The following is a 25,447-nucleotide window of genomic DNA, read 5'->3' on the forward strand; positions in this document are numbered from 1 at the left end:
GTCCCCTAATAATTTTTGTTGCCCTTCGCTGGACTGTCTCCAATTTTTCCACATCCTTCTTGAAGTGTGGGGCCCAAAACTGGACACAGTACTCCAGATGAGGCCTCACCAATGTCGAATAGAGGGGAACGATCACGTCCCTCGATCTGCTCGCTATGCCCCTACTTATACAGCCCAAAATGCCATTGGCCTTCTTGGCAACAAGGGCACACTGCTGACTCATATCCAGCTTCTCGTCCACTGTCACCCCTAGGTCCTTTTCCGCAGAACTGCTGCCTAGCCATTCGGTCCCTAGTCTGTAGCGGTGCATTGGGTTCTTCCGTCCTAAGTGCAGGACCCTGCACTTATCCTTATTGAACCTCATCAGATTTCTTTTGGCCCAATCCTCCAATTTGTCTAGGTCCTTCTGTATCCTATCCCTCCCCTCCAGCATATCTACCACTCCTCCCAGTTTAGTATCATCCGCAAATTTGCTGAGAGTGCAATCCACACCATCCTCCAGATCATTTATGAAGATATTGAACAAAACCGGCCCCAGGACCGACCCTTGGGGTACTCCACTTGATACCGGCTGCCAACTAAATATGGAGCCATTGATCACTACCTGTTGAGCCCGACAATCTAGCCAGCTTTCTACCCACCTTGTAGTGCATTCATCCAGCCCATACTTCTTTAACTTGCTGACAAGAATACTGTGGGAGACCGTGTCAAAAGCTTTGCTAAAGTCAAGAAACAATACATCCACTGCTTTCCCTTCATCCACAGAATCAGTAATCTCATCATAAAAGGCGATTAGATTAGTCAGGCATGACCTTCCCTTGGTGAATCCATGCTGGCTGTTCCTGATCACTTTCCTCTCATGCAAGTGCTTCAGGATTGATTCTTTGAGGACCTGCTCCATGGTTTTTCCAGGGACTGAAGTGAGGCTGACTTGCCTGTAGTTCCCAGGATCCTCCTTCTTCCCTTTTTTAAAGATTGGCACTACATTAGCCTTTTTCCAGTCATCCGGGACTTCCCCGGTTCGCCACGAGTTTTCAAAGATAATGGCCAATGGCTCTGCAATCACAGCCGCCAATTCCTTCAGCACTCTCGGATGCAACTCGTCCGGCCCCATGGACTTGTGCACGTCCAGCTTTTCTAAATAGTCCCTAACCACCTCTATCTCCACAGAGGGCTGGCCATCTCTTCCCCATTTTGTGATGCCCAGCGCAGCAGTCTGGGAGCTGACCTTGTTAGTGAAGACAGAGGCAAAAAAAGCATTGAGTACAGTAGCTTTTTCCACATCCTCTGTCACTAGGTTGCCTCCCTCATTCAGTAAGGGGCCCACACATTCCTTGGCTTTCTTCTTGTTGCCAACATACCTGAAGAAACCCTTCTTTTTACTCTTGACATCTCTGGCTAGCTGCAGCTCCAGGTGCGATTTGGCCCTTCTGATAACATTCCTACATGCCCGAGCAATATTTTTATACTCTTCTCTGGTCATATGTCCAACCTTCCACTTCTTGTAAGCTTCTTTTTTATGTTTAAGATCCGCTAGGATTTCACCATTAAGCCAAGCTGGTCGCCTGCCATATTTACTATTCTTTCGACTCATTGGGATGGTTTGTCCCTGTAACCTCAACAGGGATTCCTTGAAATACAGCCAGCTCTCCTAGACTCCTTTCCCCTTCAAGTTAGTCCCCCAGGGGATCCTGGCCATCCGTTCCCTGAGGGAGTCGAAGTCTGCTTTCCTGAAGTCCAGGGTCCGTATCCTGCTGCTTACCTTTCTTCCCTGCGTCAGGATCCTGAACTCAACCAACTCATGGTCACTGCCTCCCAGATTCCCATCCACTTTTGCTTCCCCCACTAATTCTACCCGGTTTGTGAGCAGCAGGTCAAGAAAAGCGCCCACCCCTAGTTGGCTCCTCTAGCACTTGTGCCAGGAAATTGTCCCCTACGCTTTCCAAAAACTTCCTGGATTGTCTATGCACCGCTGTATTGCTCTCCCAGCAGATATCAGGAAAATTAAAGTCACCCATGAGAATCAGGGCATGCGATCTAGTAGCTTCCGTGAGCTGCCGGAAGAAAGCCTCATCTACCTCATCCCCCTGGTCCGGTGGTCTATAGCAGACTCCCACCACTACATCACTCTTGTTGCACACACTTCTAAACTTAATCCAGAGACACTCAGGTTTTTCTGCAGTTTCGTACCGGAGCTCTGAGCAGTCATACTGCTCCCTTACATACAGTGCTACTCCCCAACCTTTTCTGCCCTGCCTGTCCTTCCTGAACAGTTTATAACCATCCATGACAGTACTCCAGTCATGTGAGTTATGACCAAGTCTCTGTTATTCCGATCATGTCATAGTTCCTTGACATCACCAGGACCTCCAGTTCTCCCTGCTTGTTTCCAAGGCTTTGTGCATTTGTATATAAGCACTTGAGATAACCTGTTGATCGCCCCTCATTCCCAGTATGAGGCAGGAGCCCTCCCCTCACAGACATTCCTGCCTGTGCTTCCTCCCGGTATCCCGCTTTCCCACTTACCTCAGGGCTTTGGTCTCCTTCCCCCAGTGAACCTAGTTTAAAGCCGTCCTCACTAGGTTAACCAGCCTGCTGGCAAAGATGCTCTTCCCTCTCTTCGTAAGATGGAGCCCGTCTCTGCCCAGCACTCCTCCTTCATGGAACACCATCCCATGGTCAAAGAAACCAAAGCCTTCTCTCCGACACCACCTGCGTAGCCATTCGTTGACTTCCATGATTCGACGCTCCCTACCTAGGCCTTTTCCTTCCACAGGGAGGATGGACGAGAACACCACTTGCGCCTCCAACTCCTTTATCCTTCTTCCTAGAGCCACATAGTCCGCAGTGATCTGCTCAACGTCATTCTTGGCAGTATCATTGGTGCCCACGTGGAGAAGCAGGAAGGGGTAGCGATCCGAGGGCTTGATGAGTCTTGGCAGTCTCTCCGTCTCATCGCGAATCTTAGCCCCTGGCAAGCAGCAGACTTCTCGGTTTTCCCGGTCAGGGCGGCAGATAGATGACTCAGTCCCCCGGAGGAGAGAGTCCCCGACCACCACCACCCACCTTCTCCTCTTGGGAGTGGTGGTCGTGGAACTCCCAACCTCAGGACATCGTATCTCATGCCTTCCAACCAGCGGAGTCTCCTTCTGCTTTCTCGCCCCAGACATACCATCTGGTCCACTCTCCGCAACGATACCTGTGGAGAGAACATGAAAGCGGTTAGTTACCTGTGTCTGTGTTACTGGAACCCGGACATTCCGCTTACCTCTTCTGGAGGTCACATGTTGCCAAGCTTCTTCACTGGCCTCTTGGCTCCTCTGTGCAACCTGCTCTATATCTGTAGAGCTTTGTGCCCCTAGAAGCCTATCCTGAGTTTTGTCCAGGAAATCCTCAGTTTCCCGTATGCAACACAGGGTTGTTATCTGTTGCTCCAGACCTTCAATCTTCTCTTCCAATATGGAGACCAGCTTGCACTTTGTACAGACAAAGTTGCTTCTGTCCTGTGGAAGAAAGACAAACATGGCACAGCCAGTGCAGGTCACAACAGCTGAGCCCCCCCCTTCCATATCACCTTCCTAATACGAGTCAGGTAAGCACCTTCCTACGTAGCTTCCTACTACGAGTCAAGTAAGCATTACCTCATCGCAGTCCCAAACTGGGGGTGACTCACTCGAGAGTCCAACAGATCCTTTTGTTGCTGTGCCTAGGCAAGTGTCCTTCGTTCCTGTGAGACTGGGCTGGGTTTGTCCCATACCTGCCCTGATCAGGTGTGAACTGCCTCTCTGCTCTTGGGGAGTTTTTGCCTGGGCTTATTTTAAGCCATGAGGATACATTTTCAGCCTCATAACTACATACATATTATGACCTATAACATTACTATATCACTAATGTAACAACAATGCTCAGTGCATCATGACACCCGACATGACACACTTTGCATTGGATACTACACAATCATTTTACAAGGATGAAGATGGGGGTGTAGGGTGTTCCCCTGTCACAACCTGGTCCTAGCTAGACTAATGGTAGCCCCATTCGAGCCACTGGCTATATGTTCCCTTCTGTATCTCTTGTGGAAGGTGGCCTTTCCGGTTGGTATCACATCGGCCAGGAGGATGTCAGAGTTAAAAGCACTAACCCCCAACCCTCCCACTCTGTCTTCCACAAGGATAAGGTACAGCTAAGACCACACCCAGCTTTCCTGCCCAAGGTGGTATCCCAATTCCACCTCAGCCAGGACATTTTTCTACCAGTTTCCTATCCCAAGGCATATGCCAATGTACAGGAGTAGAGGTTTCACTCATTAGATGTGGGGAGAGTGCTAGCATTCTACATTTGAGTGCACAAAGCCTTTTAGGAAGTGAAACCAGCTGTTTGTAGTGGTGGCAGACCGGATGAAAGGGCTTCCGGTTTCCTCACAACGCATCTCTTCCTGGATTACAGACTGCATCAGTACCAGCTATGACCTCGCCAAGGTCGCAGCCCTGGCTGGTATGGCCCACTCGACAAGGGCTCAGGCCTCATCCACCGCTTTCCTGGCCCAGGTGCCCATGCAGGAGATCTGCAGAGAGGCGACCTGGTCCTCGGTGCATACATTTGCCACCCACTGTGCCATCACCCAGCATGCTAGAGATGATGCAGCTCTCTGTAGAGCAGTGCTCCAGTCAGTGATTCCTTAACTCCGACCCCACCCCTGTAGGAAAGCTTGGGAGTTACTCAGTTGGAATCGACGTGAACAATCACTCGAAGAAGAAAAGACTGTTACCTTCTTGTAACTGTTGTTCTTAGAGATGTGGTGTTCACATCCATTCCAATACCCTCTGTCGGAGTAGCCGAAAAGAAGGAACCAAAGTGGGGTTGGGTTGGCAGGGTCATATATTGAGCGCCATGAGGGTGCCACTCCAGGGGGCTCCTGACAGGAGCTGCTAAGGGGAAAAGACCACCGTGCACGCAGCGTGCGCACACCTGATTGGAATGGATGTGAACAACCCATCTCAAAAGAACAACACTTACAAGAAGGTGAGTAACCATTGTTTTCTGAGTCCATTGCCATCAACTCTGTATTGAGAACTTCAGTCATGAATTACTCTTTCAAGGTTGAGATCCTTGGGGTTTGTCTACACTGAGGTTTTTTGTGCACAGATTAGAGCTAGTCGCACCACCTGTGCGAACTCTTAGTGTAGATGTGCTGCAGTGATGTAAAGGATAACTAATACTAGTGCTGCTAGCCTGAGGGGTACTCTAAGTAAAAAGCAAAATTGAATTGTTCTGTTTTAAAATGAATACTTATAACAATCTTGCTCATTTAAAACAAGTTTAACCTTTATAAAACAAAATGATGTTGAAATGTTCTTGAAATTCAATGATTTATCTTTGCATTTTAATTGGTTTTATAAGTAGAAGTGTGTGTGTGTGTGTTACTATTTTGACTACTTTTTAAATATATATGTATTTGGCACTTATGATGCCTTTCATCTGAAGGTCAAACTGCTTTAGACAGCAATCAGACTTCCTCGCTCTTCTGAGGTAGACATTATCCCTGGGTCACTGATAAGTTGATTAGCCTGAGAAGTCCATGATGAGCCAGTGGAATAACCCAGAGGGGAGGGTAATCTGCTGGAAAAACACTTTTAGTGCTGCCCTGCCCCCTGCCATGGAGCAACCAAGACAAAAAACAAGTAAAAAGGCAAAGTTGTAGCAAAGGGAAAAAGAAAACCAGCCAAAGATAGCTGGGCAATGTGGCACCCCCTGGATGTGGTTTTGGTGCCCCTGGAAGTTGCCAACTATAATTGTCTGCGAGGCCTGCCTTGCCCAGAGGTCATGATCTAACCACTAGACACATCCACATTATACATAGTTATATTCAAAAGAAAAATAAAAGCTGGTGGTGATGGCTTTCCTAGCAAAACTACACACTCTGTGTGGCACAGTCTGGGAATGCAAATTAACATGAATCACTGACAAGCTATTTAGGGTATAAATGGTGGTGGTGTTGAGGTAATACCTAGGAACCGAAGTCATTTATCAGGGCCCTGTTGTACTGGGTGCTGTCCAAACCCATAAGATGTCTCTGCCCCAAACAGCTGACAGTCTAAATAATTAACATTAATATTTACAGTATATGATTCACATACATCATAAACTCCATTCAGTTTATTAAGATAGTTGTACCAGTGGGATGAGTTTAGCACAATAGCCCACTTCCATATTTTTATAGGATTTTTACTGGGCAGCCAGTGCTGCTAAAAATCTGCATTCTTTGGGCGCTCTTCAGCCTGGGAATTTCTTAACATTTAGAATAATGTTTTGTGATTAATCTGATTCATAAATTACACTGAGTCCTCCTGTCACCTTACAGCATCTGTCTTCCACATTTCAACGCAGTCCTGCATATTTTATACATTTTTGTTAAATCAACCTTAGGGCTGGTCAACACTGAAAATGTACATTGGAAAAAGTCCACCCCCCTGAGATATGCAGTTAAGCCAGCCTAATCCCAGGTGTAGACCTCACTAGGTCTAAAGAAGAATTCTTCTGTCAACCTAGCTGACACCTCTTGGGGAGGTGGATTAACTGCAGTGATGGGTAAACCGGACCCGTCACTGTAGTGAGGGTCTACTCTGAAGTATTACAGCAATGCAGCTGTGCTGCTGTAGCGTTTTAAGTGTTGACATACCCTTAAATGACCACTAGGGTAGATTTGCACCTTTTGGCTTGAACATTGTCCTCCTTGTTAAGATCCAGGTACTGTGTGCTGTTTGCTTGTCTCCCTACCCCTTGCCTTTCTGTGAGCTTCTTTAACCACTTTATGGATAGTTTGTTACATCCACTCCTAATTTTATGGGCTCTCCTGCTGCTCCTTTTAGTCATGGGTGTGATATGAACTTTCTCAATGCTGCTTGTGTTGGCAGCATGCACTCAGCTGCCAACCTCACTGAATCACCTTGGTGCCATAGAAATGTTGGGATAGTTTAAATGACACTATTGAAATAATTGATATTTATCTTGTGAAATGAAGTTGCTCAGTTTGGATTTGAAAATAACCTGCTGTCCCTTAAAAAAAAAATTTGAACTAGGCTGTGGAAGAGTCTCCCCATTTCAGCTTTGTATCCAAATTAGTTTGGCAATCGCTTATTGAGAGTACCTGCTTCAAGTACCTTTCTGATACTCTGCGTCACGGGGTCACTCACCACACTGGCACCTCCTGTTGGGCGTTTCGAGAATTAGCTCAGTCCCAGTGGGTGTGCCCTCAGGTGGTGGTGGCTTTCCTGTCCCCACCTCCGCCTGCAGACCCGTTACAGCTCCTTTCTCTCAGCACCTGCTCCATGGAACAGCCCTCCGGCCATATCACCATCTGCTTTCTCCCCCCCCCTTCCGGGGACTCCTCGAGCAAGAGTCCAGCCACTCCTCGCAGCATCTTAGCAGTCCCCAGTCGGGCCGCTCCTTCAGCTGCTAGTGCGGGGGAGGGGGCAGGCCTGCCCACTACTCCAGGCCCCAGCATAGAGACCCTGCAAACAGCATCTTCCTGCTGCCTCTTCCTTCCAGCTCACTGTCTCTATTTCCTGGCCCACTTTCCTGCAGCCTCAGTTCCTTCTGCTCCTACCTCTGGCTCCAGCTCCTTTGTCCTTTTCCCAGGGCCTTGAGCCTGCAAGCCCTGGCAGCCGGTCAGGAGCTCTCCTTAGTCCCCGGTCCCTGCTAGCATCTGCTCTTCCCAGGGTGCTGGCCCCTCTGTAGCTCTCTAGGAAGCCGGTCATCTCCCTAGGGCTCCCTGCAGCAGACTAACTTGCTCTGGTCTGCGGCTTCCTTTTATATGGGCCAGCTGGGCCCTGATTGGCTGGTCCAGCCTCTGCCCTGATTGACTGTTTCCCCTGCAGCCACTCCTTTGGCTGCCTGCTGCTGAGCCTCTCCAGGCTGGTTTTAACCCTCTCAGGGCCAATGCCGGGCTGGCACCACGTCACACTCTGTTTCACAGAATCCATTCTTCAGCTCGGAGCCCTGAGACTCCCTTCGGCCCTATTAGAAATGTGTCTTTGCATCAGGGTTTGATTTTCCTGTTGTGTTTCTGCTGGATCTCTTTGCCTGGTGAGATCTGTATTGTTTTGGTTTCTTAAAATGATACCAAGCTGGGAGAGGTTGCAAGTGTTTTGGAGGACAGGATTAAAATTCAAAATGATCTGGACAAACTGGAGAAATGATCTGAAGGAAATAGGATGAAATTCAATAAGGACCAATGCAAGGTACTCCACTTGGGAAGGAACAATCCATTGCGCGCACAAAAAATGGTAAATGACTGCAGAAAGGGATCTGGGGGTTATAGTGAATCACAAGCTATATATGAGTCAGCATTGTAACTGCTTCAAAAAAAGGAAACATTCTGGGATGTATTAACAGGAGTTTTGTAAACAAGACATGAGAAGTAGTTCGTCTCTCCTCTGTGCTGATACGGCCTCAACTGGAGTATTGTGTCCAGTTTTGGGCGCCACATATCAGGAAAGATGTGGACAAATTGGAGAATGTCCAGAGAAGAGCAACAAAAATGATTAAAGGTCTAAAAAAAATGACCTATGAGGGAAAATGGAAAACATTCGGTTTGTTTAGTCTGCAGAAGAGAAGACGCCGGGGGAACATAACAGTTTTCAAGTACATTTTAAAAAATTGTTCTCCTTAACCTCTGAGAATAGGACAAGAAGTAACTGGGTTCAAATTGTAGCAAAGGCAGTTTAGGTAGGACATTAGGAAAAGCTTCTTAACTGTCAGGGTACTTAAGCACTGGAATAAATTGCCTAGAGAAGTTGTGGAATCTCCATCATTAGAGATTTTTAAGAGCAGGTTAGACAAACAACTGTTAGGAATGGTCTTGATAATACAGAGCCCTTCCATGAGTACAGGGGGCTGGACTAGATGACCTCTCATGGTCTCTTCCAGTCCTGCGATTCTATGATACATACATATTTTCACATCGCCGCATGAGTGATTTATTGCTTCAAACTCGTGTCTCCAAACTCTCTCAGCATCTCTCCTGACACCTATATTCTGCTGTTTACATATTTTCCTGCAAAATATTTCTTGTGCTATGTGAAGACAACATCAAGACAGATTTGTCCGTTTCTGTGCACTCTTTTATGGCTCTGAGTGGCAAGACTTGCCTTTCTGATATAGAGGCTGGACATTGGCTCTTTCTTAAGGTGAAAGATTGAGGCTAAGTTGTTAATTATCCTGTCCCACTTGCAGTTCTCTTAAATATTTTTGTTTCCTTCCCTGTTTTGAAATTTGTTTAGTCTTGGAGCTTCATTGGCTTTCAGAAAAGCATAGTTTTTGCTGATGTCGAGGGCCCTGAAATCCTATTCACATATTTTAAAACTCCTGTTCTCCTTTGGCATGCCTTTTGCTTCAGCTTCTGAGGATTGACACTTTCTCATGTTTTTAGACTGTATAATTTGTGGCCAGGATACGTGTTTATATTCCACTTCATTTATGGAGCTCTCTTTCAAAAGTTAGGCACTTGAACTAAATTTAAATCAAATCTAAGGATTTTTTTAGTTTCACTATTTTCTAATCTATTCAACAATTTAATTTTAGTCAAATTTTGTGTATTCCAGGAACAGCATAAAATGTCAAAGGGAAAGTGACTTTAGCACCAAGTGAAGAATGCACTTCAGCAAACATGGGTATTTCTTCTTTGTTAATAGAGTGTAGATGATATGCTTACACATCTGCGGTAAACATGACAACCCTTTTGACTTTGTCTGATCAGGCAGATCTTGTTTTTAGACCACATATTTGAAAGCTTTATCTCAAGATATCATTCAGGGATAGTCTATTTGTTAAATCAGGTTCTTCTTTGAGCGATAGCATGTCCATTCTACTTCAGGTGTGTGCACATCCAGTGCACAGTTGTCGGAGATTTTTCCCTCACCAGTACCCATTGGGGCAGCACATACGCCCCAGGAAGCTTCATGCTGCTGCGCAATGATATAAAGCAGCGGTTCTCAACCAGGGGTCTGGGGCTCCCTGGGGGGCTGCAAGCAGCTTTCAGGGGGTCTGCCAAGTGTGGCTGGTGTCAGACTCACTAGGGCTCAGGGCAGAAAGACAAAGCCCCACTGCGTGGTACTGCAGTCTGGGGCCCTGAGCCCCAGCACCGGGGCTGAAGCCGAAGCCTGAGCAACTTAGCATTGTGCTGCCCCCTGTGGCGTGGGACCCCGGGCAATTGCCCTCCTTGCTACCTCCTAACACCGGCCCTGGCTTTTATATGCAGAAAAAACATGGTTGTGGCATAGCTGGTCCATGGAGCTTTTATAGCATGTTGGTGGGGGGCATCAGAAAGAAAAAGGTTGAGAGCCCCTGATATAAAGGGTGGAACCACCGCCAACCTCATTTACTTCTTTTCACCCAAGACCGTTGTGGAGCATCTTGTCTTGCTATCACAAGTTTCCTTCTATTGGTATATAGTTCATACCTGCTTGTACTGGCTTAGTAGTTAAAATGTTAGAGAAGTTTTCTTTTAAGTGTTTTTTCGAAAACCTTGGTTCCAGTTACTAGGTACCGGGGCACAGCTCAGACGTCAGTATTCAAGGTTTGCCACTTCTGCAAGACACTGATGCCAGTGAATGACTCATACTCCAGTTGCCTGAAGTTTCTTGGAGAGACTCACATCCGCAATTGATGTCTAATTTGCAAAGACTTTAAGCCTAAAACCAAAAATGACAGGGAGGCTAGGCTTAACTTTCTGCTGATGAAGGCAGCCCTGTTGCCACCCTTGGACCTTCCCATTCGGAACAGGTACCAAGCATATCTACATCTATCAGAAGTATTCTTTCTGTTTTGACTGAGCCTCAGGGCCAATTGAACTACCACAATAGTTCATAATTGCCTCAGGCTTCTAGGGCATATGACCCCTCTCACTTAATAGTTCGACATGCCAGTCTCCATGTCAGAAAACTGCAAGGGTGGCTAGTGATGTACACAACAATTACTCATCCTTTAGGCATGTTAGTTTGATTACGAGCACAAATCTTGGCCTCTCTGGGTTGGTGGACAGAACTTTCCAGTGGGTTTTCCATTTGCTCCTGGTCAGCCAACTTTCATTCTAGTCACAGATGCTTGTACCCTTGGTTGGGGTAGAGGGGGTGGCACACAAGGAATCCCTGCAAGCACCAAGTTTATGGTCTGGCCACGCTGTGACTCTTAATGTAAATGTCCAAGAACAGAGCCATCTGGCTACCTTGTCAAGCTTTCCTTCTCTATATCAAGGCAAGAAATTTGGTTGCGCTTACAGACAAGACAACAGACATGTTCTCTGAACAGACAAGGTGGGGCCTGGTCAGCTCTGCTGTGCCAGGAGGTAATGAGGCTGTTTTTCATCGCCAGGTCAATCCACTACAAAGCTTCTCACCTTCAGAGTGTGCAGAACAGTCTGGCAGACGAGTTAAGCAAATCCTTCACCAGTCACCACAAATGGTTGCTCTAACCAGATGTTCCCAGATTCATTTTTAGCAGTGGGGGACTCCCTGTTGATTTTTGCTGTGAACAAGTCTATGTGAGAAGTGTCCTCACATTTGTTCCTGAGCAGATCACAGCCCAGGGTCTGTGATGGATGCTTTCCTATTACCCTGATAGTCAAGCTCTTGTACTCATTTCCTCCAGTCCCATTCCTCCCTAGTGTTGAAAATCAGGCAGTACCATGTTCAAGTCATGCTCATAGTTCCAGCGTGGCCTCAGCAATATTGGTTTTCCACTCTGCTGACCCTTTCAGTCAGAGTTCCATTGACACTACTACTGGATCCGGAGCTGATCTCTCAGGACCACAGTCACCTCCTCTACTCCAATCTGCAGGCCGTCTATCTGAGAGCCTGGATACGCCACCGCTGATTCCTCAGGAAGAGATCTATTCAAAGGTGGTTCAGGACATACTTTTAAATAGTAGAAAACCTTCTAAATATACTTAGTTGTAGGGGGGAGGGATAGCTCAGTGGTTTGCGCATTGGCCTACTAAACCCAGGGTTGTGAGTTCAATCCTTGAGGGGGCCATTTAGGGATCTGGGGCAAAAATTGGGGATCGGTCCTGCTTTGAGCAGGGGGTTGGACTAGATGACCTCCTGAGGTCCCTTCCAACCCTGATATTCTATGATCTAAGGGGAAAAGGTTCCCTGTCTGGTTCCAGGAAAAAGGTGTTTCTCTACTCTGGGCTCTAGTCCATCATGTGTTGGACTATTTGTTATATCTGAAACAGGCCGGTCTTGCCATTTGTTTCATTGAAGTCCATGTAGCACTTATCTCGGCTTTTCACCTGTCGATCACTTTTCTCCAATCCTATGACAATCAGATTTCTAAAGGGTTTGGGCCGGTTGTATCCCCAAGTGGAGGATCCCCATCCCCACTTGAGACTTAAACCTGGTGTTAACAAAATTAGTGGGTTCTCCTTTTGAATGTTTAGCCACTTGTTCATTACTCCACCTCTCAGTGAATGTAGCTTTTTTGATGACCATTATATCAGCCAGGAGAGTAGGTGAATTATGAGCTCCAGTGTCTAAACCTCTGTATACTGCCTTCTTCAAGGACGAGGTGTACCTACACCTTCATCCAAAGTTCCTTTCCAAATTGGTGTCTCACTTCCGTATTAATCAGGCTATCTATTAACCAACTTTCTTCACTAAGCCTCATGCTCATAAGGATGAGGAACTTCACACATTCTAGAATGGTATTAGGAGACCATTGGCATTTTACCTGAACAGGACTAAACCATTTGGGTCATCTTTATACAGTCTGCAATTGCCACACACTGAAGTGCTGTTGAGTCTCTGCTCAAAGAATCTTGTCCTGGATCTCCTGTTATATCAGTTTGTACTACAACTTGGTCAATGTAACCCCTCCGATCAGTGTCTTAGCATATTCAGTGAGGGCACATGCAGCCTCTACAGCCTTTCTGGCCCAAGTACCCATTCTGGACATTTGCAAAGTAGAAACTTGGTCCTCAGTGCATACCTTTGCCTCACATTATGTCATCTCTCAACAGTTTAGAGATGATGCCAAGGAGGACTTGTGGTCCTTCAGTCTTTATTTAGGTAGGCTCCAATTCCACCAGCAGATCAAGCTGTTTTTGAGTCATCTGAAGTGGAATGGACATGTGCAATCACTTGAAGACCGTTACTAATCTGTTCCATAACTCTGGTTCTTCAAGGTGTGTTGCACATGTCCATTTCAAAACCCATTCTCTTTTGCCTCTTTATCAGAGTCTGTCTGGTGCAAAGGAACTGAAGAAGGGTGGTGGCAGCTCTGCCCTTTATATTGTCACCTAGTAGCATGATGCAGCAGAAGACTCCTGCATCGTCCCAACAGGTACCATTGAGGGAAAAATCTCTAACTGGGCCCCAGGCACTTATGCACCTGAAGTGAAATGGATGTCTGCAACACATCTCAAAGAACGGCAGTTACAGAACCAATTGGTAACCATTTCTTCTTAAATATTGCTTTTTCTTTCATACTGCCTGATGCAAGGAGAAAAGTAAAACTGAAGTTACTGAGCTTAGAAAACTCTGGTAGCTTAATTTATGAAGTTTTAAAAAAATTGTCAATTTCTTAGCTGCCAAAAAAGACACAATTTCACCTTAACTTCATATTGGCAGCCTTCTTTTGGCACCTTTTGCAGCCCTGTCATTATTGTGCATTATTTAAGCAGTAATCTTTAAGAAGGTGAGAAACTATTATTGCTGTTTAGCACAGTTGACATGATATTGGCTTAGAGCTGTGCCTGGAGTTCAAATATTTCAAATGGCTATAAACCAACTTAAACACCTTCAGTTAGCGTTCTTATTACCATGAGGTCATAGTTTGCAACCAAAAAAAAATCAAATGGTGTTTAAGTTATTTTTTTAAAGTATTCTCATACCATAGAGCATAGCTGTGGATTTTGGCTTCTGGCCAGACAATCAGGATTTAGTATTTTGACCAGCTGTGATCTAGTAATGTTCCTCGGAGGAAACATTTTGTAGGGAGGGAAAGATACATACTTGAGACTGTGAATTGTATTCTGTCTTCCATAATACATTATTGTTTGAGAGACTGTTATAGATAGAATAAATAATCAGAAGTGAATCTGATTGAAAGAACTTTTTGAACAATAAAGCTGTGAACAGATCACAATTCGCATCTCTTGACTGGAAAAAAAATACTTTGAAATATTGTAGATTTTAAAAAAATCTCTCTGAACTCCCAGGTTGCTGCACAGCAGAATTCCTGTCTCTTGCACAATAGGTGCTTCTGAGGGTGTCGAAAGGTGTTACTAGCAATCAGTGAAGAGAGAACACTCTAAACAGACTTTAAAGGAAACTGCTTTATTTTGGGCTGCTAGTGAAGTAACTTTATGTATGTTGTAAGGCTTACAACCTCATTATGATATGGCTTTTTGAAATCCAGACACAATTGGAACATTCAGATTCTGTCATTGATGTAATATGCTTATCTATAATGCTCAGTAAATGTCAGTTTTCCCAATTTTTATTTATAAATTACACTTCATAATAGCATTTCATTTTGCCCCATATGTCACTGACTCCAGTCTGGTCCAAGTTGATGACTGAAAGTCTGATGGCAATTTACCAAATCATTTCATATACTTCTCTGGTCTCAGACCATTCCTAGTGGACAGGGGTCCACATCTGTTTACAGTCTCAGAAGATGAGCCAAGTAACTGGGATTGGAAGCTGAACTAACTTGTCCTTAGAAACAGTTTTTGTCAGGGTTGTACCTTAGCAGGGCAGCCTGGGAAGTCTTGCATTGCCACCAATTGGGTAGATAGACGTCCGTCTCTATAGCTGCTAGACAAACGAATTTCACATCTTCTGAAGTAACTTTTTAAAAAAATCCTCTGCCAATTAGCTTTAGCTTGCTAACGGAGTACATTATTTAATCGGTTGCAAAACTAAGTAACCTGCTGTTTGTCTAAAATCCACAATCTAGTCAAATATTGTTTGCCATCCATGGGGAGATATTTGAAGGCTTAGAATGGAAGACCATAAGTCACACCATCCAGTTAAGGGAAGGCATATTCTGTACAATCCCTCACTTTTGCACTTCATTTGTACTGATTTTGTAGGAAGTAACTTGTATATACTCCTCTCTAGATGCCAGTACATATTTAAGGTTGTAGAAAAGAATCAACCTTCAAGTTCTTGTGCTTTCTCTTAGGTTATGATTGTAGAATACTATAAATACTCTTAAACATAAGTTCTAACCATTGCAAAGTAAAACAAAATGCTAAGCCATTGGTGTGACTGGGGTAATATAATAGAAAACTGGAGACAAAGGAAAATATAAGTATGTGGGCTCTGATGGGCCTTTATTTAAAAAAAAAAAGGGGAGGGGGTGGGGACAAATTAATCCCTGACTTCAGTGGAATTACACCAATTTGTCCTAAATTTGTTGCAGTGAGAATACTCACATGATATTTTTCCAGCACTTTTTTGTAATTTTAATTATTCTAGTTGTGGATTTTTGGCCCTTAATTGTCCTATTTGTTTTATTTAGCTATTTGCTCCTGTATGTTCCCTAAATTTGTATATTTCATTTAGCCTATGGCCAGTCTGAATCCAGTGCAGAATAGGGAAGTATAGTACCTTTATTTTAATTATTGAACCAGAAGTATAGGGACACAGCCCTGCCCCCAGGGAGCTTACAATTGAAACACCTGGCTTGTGGCTGCAGTTTATTATACTGTTTGCCCCCAGTCTCCAGTCTGACCATCATTTTGTGAATACAGTTCATTGATCATTCTCCCACCACCCTCCTTGATGCACATCATGTTCCTAGAACAGCAGTACACTTAGCCCTTTTTTCATTGTTCTGCTGACTCCAGATGGGATGAATGTCCTGCGGCAGAATGATCAAGTTGATTTCCTGCTTAGAGCAATTTAATATCTGTAAACTCTTCTAAATGTAAGCCCTGTTTTATTTACATGAACTATGTGTTAGTGTGGTGAACAGTAGCAAATGCCAAATAACTTAGCAATTCTCTCTGTAACCCCTCTCCCAACTTCCCAGCTCTGATTTTTGTCATATCTGAAGTTAGACCTGCTCCTACCATCAGATTCATATGGGTAGATTCCCATTGGCTTCAGCAGAGTGGCTTAAGATTCTGCCTTGATTAATCTGATTGCAGGATCAGGGCCTTAAATTGTAAACTGTTGAGGAGGAGGGACTGTATCTTATGTACTGTGGCCCCTCCCATAATTTTGAGCATTGTAAAAGTGTTCCGATGCAGTGCATTCGTTCTTCTGTTTACTGTTCAAGAAATATGGCCAGACATGACTTTCCTGTAGACCTAGAGAAGCTACAGCAGCCTGTGCATACTCAAATTCTAAAAAAATGAGAAGTAACTTCGTAATCATTAGAAATTAATTTTGCATTGCTGCTGCATTAGACTGTTAGGATCATTTAGTGTACATCTCTGTCTGCACACTTGATCTACTTGCAAGGAAAGGAAGTTACTTATTTTTGCCGATGAACAACCTCTTTTATCGCATCGACCCATCACGTGTCAGTGAAAAAGTCTGGTCTTATAAATGTGTTCCATCGTTTTAAAAAAGAACAAACCCAGAAAACTTTCTCTGGTTTTATTAAACTTGTTTTTGACCCTTTATTCACTAAATGTCTGCAATATAGTTAATGTGGTATGTCTGTTTATGCAGCTGCCATTGTGTCCTAGCACGAACAAGTTTTCTAAAATATATGCCCTATCTTGCCGTGTTTTTTCCTTCTGCTGTAAGAGGCATGCCTTATTTTGTTTGAATATTTTGGCTTAGTTCCACAATTGCTGGTCTAGCTCTTTTTGGTCTGAAGCAGTATTTTCTTTCCCTTCTTTGGACAATGTGGTTCTCCTGGGGTTCCAACTAGCAGGAAGAGATTCTTGTTTGACTATTGACCCTGACATTGTTATAGAACCCAAGGAGCATGATTTCATCTTTGAATTTTACAGAATAAATTAATGTTGGAATCAATTGATGGAGTGGCCTACCTTTTTGAAGGGAGGGGAAATAAGAGTTGCACTGGAGATTGAAAGGATTAGTGCTGGGCTGCATATAAATGATTTTCCCCCCCCTCCTCTGGCATAGTTTTTTTTAAACATTACCATTTAAAATAGATTGTGTATATATTTAGTGATGGAGAAGGCAGACTTATCAAATAGATCAAGACATGAAAAGCCCATTCTAAACAGTGGTCACTCTGTCTTCATCCAGACTACACAAAATAATTTTGGAACATTGTTCCTGGGGTGCCCCTTTGTGAAGTGAGATTGTAAGCCATGTGCAGTTTGTGCTTTGAGTCACATGGCATACTCTTGGGCTGTGTAAATAATGGTGCACATGTTCTTGGTCCTGCTCCAATGCTTTTGATGGTCTGGACTAGTGGGTTTCTTTCTGCAGTTTGAACGGTTAGTGACAAATCACTGCCTTCCATGTCTCTTCTCCCCACGCAGCTGAGTGAGTTCCCTGTACAGACTGGCTCCTCCATTTTCTTCTGTTCAACTTCTGATTCTGCTGAAGACAGATGCTATACACTCCTTGTAGGGCAGGCAGATGACAGTGTCACAAGTGTAGCTGTACCCAAATTCCTGCTTCACTAAGCAAATGGTGCTGCAATTGTGAAGCTCTTGTTCACCACCAAGACTGATGGGAAAAGGCCAGGCTCTGTCTACCTCTTCCTCCCAACCGACAGATGGGCCTCTTCCAGCAACGCTCATGGCAGTGGCATCAGACTAGGAAAGTCTATTCCCCTGTGCTCTGCACTTCAAGTGGGGCGTTGGCTCTCTTCTGCTCAGCCCCTCACTGGGCAGCCAACATTCAGAGTTCAACACCCCCCCCCCCACCTCCGTCAGGTCAAGTGGCATGTGCTACTAGATCTGTTGGGAAAAGGATGCAAGAAGGGACCATTCACTAGATGCATGAAGGAAATAATTTTTTCTACCATGTAGTTATCCAGTATATCTAGAAATAGGCAGAAGATAGTATTCTCATTTATCAATACGTAAGCTTTCATTTTATACTAAAAACTAGCTGCTATTTCTTAAATGACCAGACAGACCCTTGCAGTTAAACAGTGAATGAGCAGTCAGATGTGACTGTCTTTTATAGCTATTTATTTATTAGATGAGAATATTACTTCACATAAACAACTTCAGAATGACATGCCCCTTTCCGTCAGCTCCAAACAGTTTGCCAAGGAATGCTTTAAGAAATGTGGTCTGGCCTTGAGTCTTCATAAACCCTCAGGGCTCAGAGTAAATCTCTAAGATATGTAACATAGCCATAAACATGTTACAGCTTCATGCGGAGCAAAATGCTTTATATAAAACCTATTTGACTATATTTTTTAAATGGGCGGCGTGAAACTTCCTGAAAACACAGCAGTCCGTTCTTCCCCTCTGTTCCTTTGTTTCTCAGACTAAGGCTCCCATCTCACAGGGAAGGCTCAGCAAACCCAGAGGAAATGAAGGAAAGGAAAACTTACTAGGATTTGAGGAACCTAATATCTTATACTTAGTGCTGAGTATTTGGTGGTGGTTTACTGAATCCAAAGCTAAAAGGAGTAACAAAAAAAGGTGAAATAGACTACCCCTGGTATACTTGACTAAAATATACAGCCTGCTTGCAGTCTTCATCAGTTTTTTTTAAAAAAGGGGATTGCACTTGGTATGAAGGTTCTATTTACAAATCGATAATATAAAGGGTTGTTAAATGGTTGGCGTTTTAACAAATGGCTAATGGTTGGAGTCCACCAGGTCAGTAGGGATTGCTTATGATCATCTATAACGCCATCCCCTGGTGTGCTGAAACCCTCTAGAACACATGTTACTCTGTAAGATATTTATAACATCTATTCATTTATTAACTGTTTGTAAAAAGTTTATAAATGGAAACTTAATGAAAGGTGTGTTCAAAAAAAGCTTGCTGTAAGGGAGGCCCGAAGCAGCACTGAGGTCCGGAAGATAAGGCACTGGCCTGGGAATTGGGAAACATGGGTTTTGTTCCCAGCTCTGTCACTGACTCTCTTTATAGCTTTGGACAAGTAATTTTTCTCTCCGTGCCACATTTTCCCCAAGTTGGGATTCTTACTTTTTTTTGTAAAGCGACTTGAGTTCAAGTGAAAAGTGCTGTGTACTCTCCACAGTAAGCATGGAAGTAACAAAGCGCATCAGCCCTTGAATGGAAAGGGGAGTATTGTTCAAACTTGACTGATTTTTGGAGGTCACATGTGCCAACAGTGTTAGGGGATTGAGTTGTTCAGGGGATTGGTAATGGCTGTATTGGAATTGGTTACTTGGAGGTGAAATGTGTTCTCTATATCCCAAGAGCTTTAGTAATCAAACAGTTTACCAAAGAATGTCTTTTTGCCAACAAATATGAACTGAGTCGCTGACTTCAGTTTCCTCATGGGCAGCGTTCCCACTATTAACCACTGCCATATTTGCTTATTGCTATCATAAATTTGCTTGCGAAGGCTGTGTTGCTAATGTTCATTTAATGTAAAAAATAAATACAGATAATTGGAGCATTTGAAGTATTTTACAAATCACTTTTCAGAAACTTATTGTGGAGTAGAGTAACATGTAAACTGATTTTAATCGATAGTGTGGCTCACCACTACTCATTTCTGTCTTTGCTGGTCAGGAGCTAATGCTGGCTTTTTGCTAACAACAACAATACTTAGAGTTCTGATGGCCATAGTTTCTCTGTAGTGTTTACAAGCCCTTATACTGCTAGCACAAGTTAATTTTATAACAGTCAAGATCCTGTGCAATACCTCCTGAAATCTCACAATAGGCTATGCTTTTGGGAACTTCTACTCGAAATAGTGCTTCCAACTGCAGTGATTGCTTATTGAAGGATTTCATGATAATGAAAACTTTAAGGTAATTATATGAATCAGTGTAACATGATAGTTTCTTGGTTGGTTGACATTTAGACAGTGGGAGTTTTCTACATACACCCCAGCTGAGCTTTAGTTTTGTCAGTGAAGTTGTAACTTGGGATGTCTTCTGCAGTGTACAGCGTTAAGTGATACATTTTGGGTGCCAACACTCTAGGGCCAAACTTGCTGGTCTTGCTCTAGAAGTCCTCAAGTAATAGGTTGTCTGAGCTCAGTAGTAATTCATTTGTCATAGCCCTGAAATGATGCTCTTCTGGTTATAACCTCTTGTGCTGTGATCACACACTGACTATGATTTTGTCATTTTTTATCTTATAGCGATCGGCATCATATTTCTAGTGCAATTCCAGTTCCAAAGAGACAAAGTTCTACCTTCGGGGGCTTGGATGTTAGTTTATCTACTGGGCCCCCTTCTCCAGATAAGGGACACCGGAAACGAGCCAGCTCGGAAAATGAAAGACTACAGTACAAAACCCCCCCTCCTAGTTATAACTCTGCATTAGCACAGCCTGTTGCCATTGCAGCCCCTGTAGAAGAGTCAGATAAAAAATCTGGATCTCCAGCCTCATCCTTAGATACCTCCTTGGACTTCTCAAAAGAAACCAACAAAAAAAGAGAGGATTTGTGTGACAGTTTAAATGCAGAAAATGGGAGTCTGAATAATGTCCAAGACCAGCAGGAGTCTTTCCTGGGACGTATTAGTGCAATAAATGGAACATTTCTGCCTAGTGAATGCACTGGCAGCGCAAGCAGTGAGCAGCCATGCGAGTTCCATCCGCCCCTCAGCACTGATCTTTGTTGCACTGTCGAGCAGGCAGAGGAAATAATTGGGATGGAAGCAACAGGATTCAGCACTGGCGATCAGTTAGAAGCCTTTAACTGCATCCCGGTGGACCATGCTGTGGCAGTGGAATGTGATGATCAAGTTCTAGGGGAGTTTGAGGAGTTCTCCCGAAGGATCTATGCACTGAATGAAAACATGTCCAGCTTTCGCAGGCCGCGCAAAAGTTCGGACAAGTAAGCTTCAACAGGAATTCTGTAGTGGACGGTACCACGGTGATCTCCGCGATCTGAAATGAAGATGAAGTTGCACTTATAATCCTTTGTTTTAATTATGGAAAAATGATTAAAGCTGTTCCTTTGGTGTTGGAAAATTAACTTTGTAACTGAGAGTGATAACACAGGATCATGGTATATTCACAGTCCAGGTAAACTTTGACTCTGTTTCCAGTCCTTTCTTTGTCTGGTATTTATAAGCTGTTTTTCAGGTACCAGAGTCCATTCTAAATACTTTCTTTGAAAGAGATTTTAGTGCCAATCAGGCCCTTGTATGAATCTGTCTGCTTACGTTATTTAGTTATATTTTATTTTCATCTTTTGAGGGGAAAAAAGTTAATTTAAAAATATATCTATGGTAAGACCAGCAGTCATTATATTTTTACCTTCTCCAATATACAGTTTCTCTTGAGCAATGTAGTCAGTATTACAGAAATACCATGAATTTGCTACTTTTGAACGTCTTATTGAGTTTTGCAATCCTTAAAATTTTAAGATTGCACTGATGGGTTTTCTGTTCTTTAAAGCCTGGTGGAAACATGCATCTTTTATAAGCATCTAAACAAGATTCACACAGTTTCTCTCCCCACGTAAATGATACTCACACCAATTCCCTCCCCTCCTACACTCACTGCTACTACCAGCAGGCAAAATTTCTGGGTGGAGACATTGATAACTTAACTATTCAACAGTCATCTGTTAATTTAACCAATGGAAATTGCCCCACTCCTGGTTTAGGATTAAAATAGAGCTACTTCACCAGAGGCAAAAGCCTAAAAGATGCATTATATGAGCAGGTTCCACCTGTCATCTGTAGTATGAGATGTCTGGCTTTCAGACATCAAGGTGCTGTGATGGATTTCATGGACACTCTCAAGTAATCCAGACTATGTGCAGTCAGTACATGGGAACTGTTATGCCATTTGATTGTAGATAGGTAGTTTACCACTGGCACACGTGTTTACAACTTCACTAATGGAAAAACAGATTTTGCAGCCTGTTCGTGATTTCCTGGTATTTGTCTGAGTTCGATTTCATTGCTCTTGCTTTCTATATTGTATACCCAAGAATTTGGGCTCAGTTGTGAGCTCTCAAATATAAATCTGTATAGCAGAATAAAAGTTTAATTTACTTCCTCATGCCTGATTTTTCTTTCCCACTTTAACCTTTCTCTTGGACCGATAAGCTAGTCTGTTACTTTCTAACTTCACCATAAGGTTAACCCACATTAATTTAAACTGTGGATATGTGTAGGTTGACAAAGCAACACATTGAGTGCGAGATACAGTAGACACAGTTGCAGTCTAGAAGCTGCATTTTCTGTGTAACCCCTTAATGAGGTATATTGAAACCCTATTTATATTTTCATTAAAAGTTTCAAAAGTTTGTTTCTAACTGCATTAGTCAACCTAGCCTTTCTACAGCATTTCACCTACTTTTAGGATATTGCAAGAAACATTTAAAGACAGGCATTCAGAAATTAAGGCCAAGGTATTAAGCACGTGTCTAATGTCAAGCACAAACATATTCCATTTAACTCAGTGGGACTGCTCAAATGCCTAAAGTTGGGCACATGCTTAAGTACCTTGTGGAATTGGGCCCCATCTGCCCTAGAAGATGGGGCTTCAGTTCTAATCTCATGAAAAATTCCTTTGCATTCTAAATAAATTGTCTGTATTTCCATAGGTAACAGCTGTTTTAAAGCACTATTACTATGCGTGGGGAAAACTTAGAAAATATTTTTTATTAAACCCTATGGACAGCAGAATGAGAGCCAAATATGAATGCACAGAATTCCCATTGAAGTCTCTCTGCTTCAGATGAGAACAAAGTGGTGGGATGCTCCATGCTAATGACTTCATCTTACATTCTTCCTCCTCTTTGCTAGCCGAGAAATGTAGCAGAACCTCCTACAACCTCCAGTCTGAGCACCGGTGGCAATAGGGGTCACTCATGCACATGGGAGGGTGGAATTTGATTTTTTCTTTTATAAAGCGGAGCACTTCTACTGATACATACATGCATGAGGCAAGTCATTCTATTTGGGAGTGTAATGTAGCCTGTGCTGTGGTGTCTCTAAATCTACCCAAAGAAGAGTTGTAAAATTATGTCCCTTACACAGTTGACTCAAAGCAATTGAACAATGTATGAAACAGGGTTCAGAGAACAAAAGTGTGACGTTAAATATCTTTTGCATTAGTTTCAAATTGATTCTCAGGTTCCACACAACCAAACAAAGCCCAATAGTTGTCTTCCCATATGTTGTGTTGCTCTTTAACCCAGTGTTTCTAGAGTTTATAAAAACTCTTCTAATGAACCACTAGTGACCCCCTGTAATTATTATGCTTATATCACAGTACAGCAATTCTTGAGTCTGCATGTTTGTTGCACAAGTTTGCTTTACCTACTTTCTTCAATAATGAATCCTTTCAGCGCACCCACACCTTAAATTGCCACCAAGTTTCTTGGCAGCGTTTTTATAATGTTCTACCTAAAACAGTGTCTTGGGGCTAATCAAAGCATTGACAAATTTTTGCCATTATAAGGCAAAAATATTGCACAAACTACCACCTTGGGGCCTTTTTACAGTTTGCCTTGTAAATTACTGAATTTAAAAAAAATCTTGGTGAGGGAGAATGGAGGCAAGCTGTAAAGTGGGATGATAGATCACTGCATTTTAGTTGCCAAGAGCCTTTTAGTTTCTGCACAGCTGACACACTGTAGAAGTCTGCAAGCGTTTTCGAGTGAAAATGTTCCATTGCATTTTCTTCCCCCGCTAGAAATTCCTAAGATTCTCAGAATATTAGTTTTGGAAGGTTGCATCTAGCTATATTTTTATAGCAAGCATGAGTGTGTTGGCTTATCCTTGCCTAGCCAGGTATTCTAAATAACTAAAACAAAATTAAATATCCCATAATAAATGGCATGTTAAAGTTCCATTGGTAATTGCAAGAAATCTCGGCATCTGTATTTATAAAATAAAATTGGTTAGTATTTATCTGAAGAGTTAAGTGTGTGGTTTCTTTACTAGAGGACTATTTTAATCTGTACATTGCTTCAAATTGCATGTCGTGGTGACCTTTGAGTCCAATGTTCTTGCTCAATAAAGTTTCTTGGCTTTCAATTCCTCAGCCCCACATATGAATAATATTCATATTGAATATGAATAATATGAAAGCAGGTTTAGTTTAAGAAAACATCACCTTGTCTAATTTGATCTGAATTTTATTTCACATGAGATGGCACTGCATCACTTTTTCACACTCCTCGCAAAGAGATGGTACGCAGCTGGAATAACAGAGCCACATCCCATTGTGCTGCTCTCGGGCAGCTGGACACGCAGAGCTTCATGGATTGTGGAAATGTCATGTTCATTCATAAGGGAGGTGTTACTAGTCTTCTGGCGCCTTCTGTGATCCAAGCTAATAAGCAACATATGTCTGTTGAAGGAGTTTATCTTCCAGTCAAACAAGACACCACCACTGCAACCCCTAAAAGGGAGTGACTGTGACAGGGGACACTGGGTGGGAGGCAGTGTAATATGAATAACCAAAGGGACCCTCTATGCTTCAACAGTGATGCAAAAGACATTTCCTCCCTTGTCCAAGCAGAAGGTAAAACGCCAAGACCCCAGGCAAGGGTGGGCTTGAGGGAATCTGGAGTGTGAGGGGAAAAATGGCTTCTGAATCGGAAACCCAGTAATATACAGCCCTAAACCACAAGCAGAGCTGGGATAGGGAGATTCCAGAGGGTTACAACTCAATAGTATTCTTCACTAACTGTCTTAAAGTGTTGTGTAACATTGCTGTGCCCAGTTAAACAGCTCCCGCACTTTGGTAAAGAAGTGATAGGTATATACCATATGACTGTTGCGTGGCAGTGACTCACCACTGCGGCGCCTCCTGCTGGTTGTCCAGGGAATTAGCTCTTTTCAGCCAGGAGCACCCTCTGCTGGTTGGTATCTTGCCTGCCACTGGCCCCGTGCCCCTCCTGGATGCTGGTGCTCTTCTAGATTAGGGTTCTGTCCCCTGGCAGTGCCCCCTCAGTCTGGGTCCCCCCTCCCAGGTGGAACCCCCATCCCCTTAACCTCAGTGGCTACTGTCAGTCATAGTCTAGCCCCCGCTCCCTGGGGCAGACTGCAGTCTGTACCACACATCGGCAAGAGGGGTCAGACCAGCTGCCTCTGTCTCGGTCTGGGCTGCTCCTCTGCAGCTTTAGTACCCTTTCGTGGGCCTTTACCTCGGCCTGCAGCCTGGGGCTCTGCTAGGCTGGAGCTCCCCAGCTCCCTCTGCCCTTCCCCAGCACTACTCTTCCCTAGGTACCCTCCTTAGCTTCCCAGACAGCCAGGTCCTCCTCTCTCCATGTCTGAGTCTCTCAGCTCCTGGCTAACAGCGCTCTTATAGGGCCCACTGAGGCTATTTCCCCCAATCAGTCTAGTTTTCCTCTGGCTACAGCCCTCTCTTAGGGC

General features: G+C 43.7%; 1 protein-coding gene across 5 annotated transcripts in view; it reads left to right on the plus strand.

Moving 5' to 3' along the window:
• Positions 1-22,118, plus strand: part of UVRAG (UV radiation resistance associated) — a 163,412-nt gene extending 141,294 nt beyond the window's left edge. For all 5 annotated transcript variants that reach the window (XM_073335056.1, XM_073335055.1, XM_073335049.1 and 2 more), the window contains one exon: positions 20,242-22,118. In XM_073335056.1, coding sequence (XP_073191157.1) covers positions 20,242-20,944 — 703 coding nt within the window. In that variant the 3' untranslated portion in view covers positions 20,945-22,118. The remainder of the gene's footprint in view (positions 1-20,241) is intronic.
• Positions 22,119-25,447: the final 3,329 nt, after the last annotated feature.

The sequence above is a fragment of the Lepidochelys kempii genome, chromosome 1 (assembly GCF_965140265.1).
Source record: "Lepidochelys kempii isolate rLepKem1 chromosome 1, rLepKem1.hap2, whole genome shotgun sequence".
Lineage (NCBI taxonomy): Eukaryota > Metazoa > Chordata > Testudines > Cheloniidae > Lepidochelys > Lepidochelys kempii.